This window comes from Mus caroli, chromosome 16 (genome assembly GCF_900094665.2).
Source record: "Mus caroli chromosome 16, CAROLI_EIJ_v1.1, whole genome shotgun sequence".
NCBI classification, from domain to species: Eukaryota; Metazoa; Chordata; class Mammalia; order Rodentia; family Muridae; genus Mus; species Mus caroli.
This window is the reverse complement of record NC_034585.1, coordinates 41,008,697-41,017,748: the sequence shown is the minus strand read 5'-3', so window position 1 is coordinate 41,017,748 and position 9,052 is coordinate 41,008,697. Positions and strand designations below refer to the sequence as shown.

The following is a 9,052-nucleotide window of genomic DNA, read 5'->3' as shown; positions in this document are numbered from 1 at the left end:
AATGCTTAAAAAACATAAAGTCATTTCTGGGATCAACGGTCTTCCATCAATCCTTTGTATTTAGACAGCAAAATAATAAATACCAGAAGGATGCCTCAGCAGTTAAGAGCACTTACCACTCTTGTACAGAACCTGGGTTTGGTTCCCAGAATCCATGGGGCAGCCCACAACTCCCTGTAACTCCCTGTTTCAGGGGCTCTTCTGATCTCAAGCATGAGGTTCCTGAGCAAGAGCTCACACATACTTAAAAAACAAAAAAAGTATGAACACAAGGGCTAAAGATGATGTTGTGATTAAGATTTCTCTTTAAATAAGGTCTATGTAACAATGTGGTCTTACATTCAAGCTCTTATAGCCTTCTCCCAATCCAAATTGTGAAATGTTGAAGCTCACTCCTACTAGTCTAGTCCCTAACCAGACAAAACCCCAAGACAAAAATAACAAAAATCCACCAGATTTGAGGGGATCTGTAACTTTTAAATTGTAGCTTGATTAAAGATCACAATGGGATTAAGGTACACCAGTGTAAGTAAACAGGTATGATACATATCTAACTATAATATATAGCTGTCTATGCAAAAAACCTGACTTTTCAACTTACCAGCCTTTTAAACCTCATTAATATGTTTACATATTATTAACATATGTTTATATATTCGAGGCAATGCTTTAAGAAAAGTCAGAGTAAAGAATATTTCTCTCCATATTGCTTTACGTTAAAGCAAAGCCAAGCTTGATGGGAGAAACTTTTACCATTATCCAATCAAAGGTGGCGATACCTATTATAACAGTTAGGTAGGAGAAGCAAGGCTTCAAGTCTGGCCTCAACTACACAGTTAAATTCCAGGTGAAACCTTACCACTCAACCAGCTGTCTCCCTAAAACGTCCGTAACTAAGACTTTCTACTTATAATAGAACCTTACAGGCCTGGAGGGATGGCTCATCAGTTAAGGATACTTGTTGCAATTCCAGAGGACTTTTTAGTTTGAATCCCAACACCCAAGTTGGGCAGTTCATAACTGCTCAGAACCCCACCTCCAGGGGATCCAGCAGAAGCATGTAAAGGTTAACTTGGTCTACAAAGAGTTCTATGCTGGCCAGGACTACACACAAAGACCCTGTCATATTTTTAACTTTCTTTTAGAGACCTTACCTCACTTGATCATTACTGTATTTGTAGGACTTAAAAGACAAGGCACTTAGTAAACTCATAGAATCCCATTTAGATGAGACACAAGTAAAACCCAAGTTTTCTTAGTATGGGAGATTTCTAATGACAAGCAAAAATTCAACACTGCTCAAATCTTGATTTCTGATATTGCCAATATGGTTTCTCAAAGGGCTAAACAGGCTCCAGAGGTTTGGTTGACAAAAACAAATACTTTGAATCAGTATCAACATGTTTTAATACATACTTAACTCATATGTCTTGAATTGTTGAGGACAGTGAGTTAACTGAATGTTCATAAATTTACAAAATATCCTATCCAACAATACCACTTTCCAATTGTTAGAATTAAGCTTTCATTACAATGTAACAAAAAGACCATAACTTTTTAAGACTAATACTAGGCTTTGTTAAGCAAGTTTTATATTAATGTTCTGTCCCAAATGGTTTCTAGAACAGCCATGTGAGTGAAATGAAGTAGCTGCTGTTAAGCCTTCATGAATTTGCAGCCTTGGCTGATACTTGATAATAAGATCTTTTGTCAGACCTAACTGGTTATGTCACACACTGCTTGATTGGAAAACTATAGGATACAACAAATCTGTTATTTTAAACTGCTAAATTTTGTAGTGATATGGTAAATAAGACAAAGGCCATCCATTGTTTCTTGTGTAATAAGCAAAATACTAATTCAGACCATTGTGACTAGATATATTAAACACTGTTAATCCTGCTAAGACAAAAATTTCAAAGTACTTAACATAAAATCCACTCACTCAACTAAAATCTTCACTACAAAAAGTAATAGATCAGAATATGCACATTTACAGTTCATACTCACTAGAACAAAGCCTAAAGTTCTATTTATAATAACTATATTTAAAATATGGCAATAAGTCATTCCTGGGGATCTCTTTTCACCTAGATTAAATTCAGATATATTGCCTGGTGTCCTTTTCCAATTCCAAGAGGTCTGAATTAGCATACTTTGATTACTCATGAGTTTTAAATTAGGCCCTAGTGAAATATGGATGTATGGATCACAGTACACAACAATGACATAGTTGCAGACTGTAAAACTCAGCACAATAATGATTTCATGACATTTACAGACAGATCACTACCAGAACATCACATAAGTTTATTTTAGATGTAACAGCAACATTAAAATTGACAAGTTTAATTCTTAACTGCACCAAGTAAACGTAGCCACTTAAGTATCTTTAAAGTTATTCCCTCCAAAAANTGAGGGAGTTTTNCTTTTCCACCACCACACACCATGCTTCCCACTAGTTCTCTTTTTGGAGGACTTTCAGTTATTGAGTGACCTGCTTTGGAGACACTTAGCAACTTCTTTCCCCAGATGAAAATTAATCTTGACAAATTACATATTGCATAGATTTCTCTACGGATTCTTCACTTTAGAACCTAAATTCAAATAGCATACAGAATAATTTTAACCTATTTACCCCACAATAAAAATGATCTTTCCTGAAAAAATGATTAAGATAGCCGGGTATCTTCCAGTTAATAGAATTAGTTTTACCTCAAAGATTATGTTAAAAACAAAGAAAAAGCCCAAACAAATCAAAACCCAAACCCACAAACTCAACTGGGGCATTACTTTAGTATTTCTTGACTCACAGGTACATGGACTAGTCCCAGTTTCTACATTTTCCACATCTTCTCCTTATGTAAGTGGATGGAATTATTTACTGTAACTTTGATACAGGACAATTGACCCATACATTTAAATTTTAGGTTAAATCACTGACTAGTGTGGAAAAAGAAGCTATAATAGGGAGCCTACACATTCAAATCAATCTTTATCATTTGTTCTTCCTCTTTAAATAACATGTACTTAATTGTTGTGAGGCAGCTATTCGGTTTTCAATAACCACATTTAGGGATACATTCATAGGACTGCTCAGTCCAAGTGAAATGGTTATAGAAATAGAGGCAGTGTCATCTCAGAAAACTCTTTTATATATCAAAATCTATTTTGCTATCAGGAAGTTTACAAAATTGCTGACTTTTTTCAAACTAATTTTACTATCATTTATGCCCTCTTCTCTTGGCAAGAGCACGCTGAAGCTTATCCATTAAAGTAAAGGTGCTTAACACTAAACTTCTGAGCTTAGATTTGGACTGTTTAGGAAACTGATACCCAAGAAACAAGCATGGTATTTCGACAATTTCACTACCCCATCCATCCATCCATCCATCCATCCATCCATCCATCCATCCCACCCCTTATCTATATTCTTGGCACTCAAGGCTACTCAAGTCCATTTTACATACTTTCACAGTCTCAAATAAAAACGTAAGCGTTAAAAGGTGTTTTATCATCTTGTGAGATAATTTTATCATTCAACCTATTTGGAAATGATACTTTCATACCACAATTTTACTAATATGATNTATTAAACTTCCTTTTAAAGTCAAATGAAAGAAAACACACAATCTGTACTGTTTTAAAGTCTAACAAGAACATTTCTTGAGCCANTGATGACTACTAACAATCTAAGAAATTCCATATATTTGAGACAGGACAATGTGAGCAAAACATATCTCACATGTCTCCACTTACAGCTCTCAATCCATCAGAGCCACTCCTAGTGTGCCTGAAGATGATCTGGCCTTAACCAAAGCTGTCAGCTGAACGTCACAGTGATGTCTGTATTAATACTTTATACGTCTATTGTTCCAAGAATAGAAGGAATTTTTCTGATTCCTCTTATTCCAAATCTTTAAACTCAACATTGTAGGCACAGAGTGGAAGCTAACCTGGGATGTTCTCCAACAGATAAGCAATAGCATAACAATGTTCTTTTCAAAAATACTGTCTAGAAATTCTTTCATATATTATCAAACACTCAATGACCACACTTTTAACAATCTGTATTAGTTGACATTAAATACACTTAATGTGTTACAAGTCCATCTAAGCCTTTTACGTATGCAATTCTGTTCGTCCAAGAGAAAACACTTGCTTCAGGTTTATTTAGGGATATTGACTTATAAGGGCATAACTCCATTTATAAGGTTACACTATTATTGGGCTTAGTGAAAAACAAGAGGAAAAAAAATCAATTATAACAATCTTCTTTAGGTCAGTTAAAGGCCATATCTCTAGCTGGGATATTAAAACAGTTAATTTCACCAGCCCACTCTCTACCAGTTAATGCCTCTAGTAACAAGATTAACAGCAGGAAAGAAGGAAAAAACAAAAAACCCTGCTAACAAGAAATCCATTCCTCAGCAAAAAAAAAAAAAAAAAGCAGTTTAACTGAAATACTTTGACCAAAGTTTAATACTTACTACCTACACAAACTGCCCCGCCAATCAGCAAATAGAAAAAATTGCTTTAAAAACCTAAATAAGCTTGGTATTTTCTCACAAGGATAACAATGGTCCAACTCCTGAGAGTGCTCAAAGGACTAAGGGTAGATAGAGTGAAGGCAATGCTGGGGACTAGCACCCACAGACAGTCTGTATAACTCAAAGAACCACAGACACACTAAGCTTGTCTATGAATGAGAGAGCAAGGCATTGCTGCTGCTTTTTGTCTTTTGAAATAACAGCATAGTAGGCTCTGCCCTTCAATGTGAAAGCAGGATGTTGTTTTGTTTTGTTTTTTAAAAAAATTCAGCTAAAAATTTGAAATCATTTGACACCCAATTTTCGGGACTAACTGTGAAACTATACAGATCTATCTTCTCCTCCTTCAATCCAACCACCTCACAAAAGAGAACTAAAACAATCCAACACATGATCATTTTTAAGAGTCCATGAAAGTATTAAAAACTTTAAGAGGAAAGAAAAAAAAAGAATAACAAAAGAGGAAAGTGGAAGAAAGGGGGGAAGGGAACCAATGGGTCTTTCTTTTATTTGGCGACAAGCAAGTGCAAGAAAGTTCATTTGTGATTTGTTCAGTTGTCTGTCTTCTGTGTCTCTGCATTCTGACCAGATGGGACTTTGAGGTTTTTCTGAAGCACATGCGCGTCTGCAGGCTCTATCCTCTTATAGTAGTTCTTCTTTGTCTCGATAATCTCAAAGCCAAACTTCCTGTAGAAGTCAATCGCTGACTCATTGCTGATCTGGACATGCCTGAGATACAGGGTATACATACTCAGACACACACATAAGACAACTTTCATCAACTTTCAAGTCTTAACCACAGGTAGTTAAAACTGGTCAAGAGTAGCCAATTCAGACATTTCGCATATATATCAACAATCAATATTTAACAAAGGTTAGTCAATCCCTATCAGTAAATCTTTTAATTTTACACTTTTAACATAATTCCTTTATTTGCAAGGCAGGTGGCAGAGATCAGAAGAATCAGTGTTTATTCTTACAGTTAACAAAGATTATGAAGAGGCTCAGTGGTTTTCCAGTAGACTGAAGTTTTGTTCTCCGAAATGCTGTAAGGTGGCTCCACAACTGCCTGTAACTTCAGCTCCTTAGATAACTTATGCCTCTGGCCTCCTTGGATACCTGTACACATGTGTACATGCCTCTCCCCACAAATACACACTAAAAACACAACACAGACTCAATTGCCAAATATATCTTCTTGAGCTTCCTTCATTACTCTTTGCAATACCAATGTGAAAAACAATCAGTTTTGATCTTTGTCTTGACTTTTTTTTTTTTTTTGAGACAGGAGTGGTCTATCTCTGTCTGTCCTGAAACTTACTATATGTAGACCAGACTGGCCTCAAAGTCCTAAGAATCTACCTGCCCCTGCCTCCTGAGTACAGAGTTCTAGGATGAAAAACATGAGCCACCATGACCAGTTGTCTTTGCTCTTATACTATGGCCTTCTTCAAATCAAGTATAATTCAACTAAGCTACTTCTGACTTTATTAAACTCTACTCTGTAACAAATAATCAAGTTGCTGATAACCTTGAATAAAATGTATCAACTATTAATGGCATTAATGGTCTCAAAATTCTGAATGTGATCTTGGTTTTTATCTCAGGTTCCTTATATATAATTATAACCAAATTATAAAAAAAATAGTTCACCTACATTATCAGTTTCCCACCAACCTGAATTTAAATTTAATTCACCAACCGTGAATTTAAAAATAGTCATTCTGAATGGAACATATGTACTATTCTACACCATTTCCTAAACAATACAGCATAATAAAAACTTCTATAGCATTTTATTTGTTGTAGACATGTAAATTAGGGCAGGTTAAAGATTGGGAAGATAGGCATAGGTCATCTGTAAATAGCATGCCTTTTTATATGGATTTATAACATTTTAAGTGAATGTACTTTATTCTTTTCTAAAATTTCTTTTTTGGGTATAGGCATTTTTGTTTGCATACATGCCTGTGTACCACTTATATACCAAAGGAAGGTGCCAGAACCCTGGAAATGGAGCTACAAATAATTTTAAGACACCATGTGGATGCTGGTAATGAAACTGGGGCCCTCTGGAAGAACAGTCGAAGAACGGCCAATGCTCTTACCAGATGAACCCTCTCCAGCCTCCCCTTTTTAACCCCTACTGTTCTCAAGAGAAAAAGCATACCTTCAAGGGGTTTTCAACTAAATAATGCAATGAGTGAGTAGATCCCAGTTTCTGTCAGATAGGGATTTATACTGATAATTCATCAGACACTTGATGAATATTAGTTACTTACAGATAGATGTTGTCAAAAGTGCCATCCTTCTCACAGATGTTTAGGACATGATTTAACATTTTAGTTCCTATTAATAAAACAAATAATAAATAAGTAACCTTATAAATCAACCTAGAAATTGACATCTACTTGCTATCTTTACTAAGTCTTGACACAGAATTAGAGTACAACTATACACATTATTTCCCCCAAATTTGTCCTCACTGTGCAACTTAACACATCTAAAACTAATAGAAAAGGGCCCTTTTTAGTACAAAGAATTCCAGACTGATAAACAGTATGTGAACAAATTTATGGGCTTCCACATGAATACTAACTAAGCAATAGTTTTCATTTCATTTTTCCCAATTCAGTACCCCCTCCCAGTTTGCTGTGTCCCCTTTCTTTTTTTCCTTCCTTCCTTTCTTCAGTTCAATTCATTCATTCACAGGGCTTCTCTTGTGTTCTCTGTGTAGCTTTGTCTAGTCATGAACTCAGAGATCTGTCTGCCTCTGCCTCCTTGATGCTGAGATTAAAAAGTTGTGCAAATTCCTACCTGACTTCCCAATTTTTTGTTTTTGTTTTTTCAAGACAGGGTGTCTCTGAATAGCCCTGGCACTCACTTTGTAGACCAGGTTGGCCTCGAACTCAGAAATCTGCCTGCCTCTGCCTCCCGAGTGCTGGGATTAAAGGCGTGCACCACCACTGCCCGGCCCCCAATTTTCTTAAAACAGAACAACAGAACAAAAACGCCATGTATTTTTACCTATTCCTAGTCTTCGGTAAGGTGCAAGGCATCCTAGTGTCATGATGTAAAGTCTCTTTTGATTCTGTGAATGATCCACCCTGCAGCACACTGCACCTACAGCTATATCATTGAAATATGCTGCCACAGAAAATACAAAGATGTAAGTCTCAACATTTTAACCAGGTCCTTTTAAAAACAATTAAAAAGTTGTTAATAAGCATCAGATTTTAACTAGCTACTCATAAGAGTATCGATGGCCTCAACATTTACACTGTCTGAAGTTATTAAATTAGTGATAAACACACAGGCTCACAGTAAATAACCAAAACAACTTAGGAGCCAGAGAGATGGCTCAGCAGTTAAAGATGCTTGCCACCAAGCCTGGCAACATAAGTTCAATTGTTGCAACTTACCATGTGGAAGGGTAGAATCAACTCCCTTAAGCTGATGTTAAGTATTTGCTTTTAAAAAGTATTTGACATTTAGTATTTTGTTCTTAAACATCAAATATTCAATATTGATTTCTCAAAATCTGTAACATTCAAACTTCCTATGCTTATAAACTGAGCCTGTATTAATTGCTTTAATATTAACAGATATAATTTAGAAGTACAAATGTTTTAAAAAGAGAAAATACATACCAAGTTTTGCTAGCTCGCCAACCTCTAGCACATCCTTGTAGAATTTATCATTATAGCTGACTGGAAAGATGACCTGGTTCAGTCTCTTCAACTGTTTAATATTGTGTGGCGTTACATCTCCCAGCTCGATCCGGCTACTGGAACAAACCAAAATGTACTCAATAAAAGATAATTAACTTCATTTCTTAAGATAAGATTAAAAGGGTATCAGTCATTTTTGCACATGACTGACAAATTCAATCCTTTTGTTAAAACTTAGTATTCCTAAAACACTATCACTTATAAGCAAATTTTGCCAAACATTCAACCAAAATTCTACTCATAGCTTCTGTATTAACTATATATATTTAGGGACATAATATTCAAGAAGGCCAGAAATATATCCTTTAATAAATGCTAAAATTGTCCTCATAGCTTATAATTTAAAACTGCAGATATATCGATTATTGATCAAACAGAGCAATAATACCTAATATTAACAAAGGGATAGCAAACGGTATGCCTATACTTTGCAGATGAGAAACTGGTACATTATTTCTTGAAGGCAATCTAGCAAATAAGTATTGAGAAACCTGCCCAATTTTCACTTATTTGTTGAGAAGAATGATCCAGTAAGATCACATTTAGTAAAGTGATATTAAGAATTCCTAGTACAGGACACCCTGTTCTTTCAGAATGAGGATTTCAGAACGAGAATCTGGGAATTTTGAAAAACTTCCTATGACTAATGCTAACAGTAGCATGGCATACCTTTCACTATTTAAAACAACAACAGGCTGGTGAGATGGCTCAGTGGGTAAGAGCACCCGACTGCTCTTCCGAAGGTCCGAAGTTCAAATCCCAGCAACCACA

General features: G+C 35.6%; 1 protein-coding gene across 2 annotated transcripts in view; it reads right to left on the bottom strand.

Moving 5' to 3' along the window:
• Positions 1-1,389: 1,389 nt before the first annotated feature.
• Naa50 (N(alpha)-acetyltransferase 50, NatE catalytic subunit) overlaps positions 1,390-9,052 on the bottom strand; it is a 21,987-nt gene continuing 14,324 nt past the window's right edge. The window contains exons 2-5 of one of the 2 annotated variants that reach the window (XM_021185546.1): positions 8,201-8,337; positions 7,578-7,697; positions 6,833-6,899; positions 1,390-5,279 (exon numbers count right to left, since the gene is read on the bottom strand). In XM_021185546.1, the coding sequence (XP_021041205.1) occupies positions 5,102-5,279; positions 6,833-6,899; positions 7,578-7,697; positions 8,201-8,337 (502 nt within the window). In that variant the 3' untranslated portion in view covers positions 1,390-5,101. The remainder of the gene's footprint in view (positions 5,280-6,832; positions 6,900-7,577; positions 7,698-8,200; positions 8,338-9,052) is intronic. The other variant, XM_021185547.2, reaches the window with a different exon arrangement.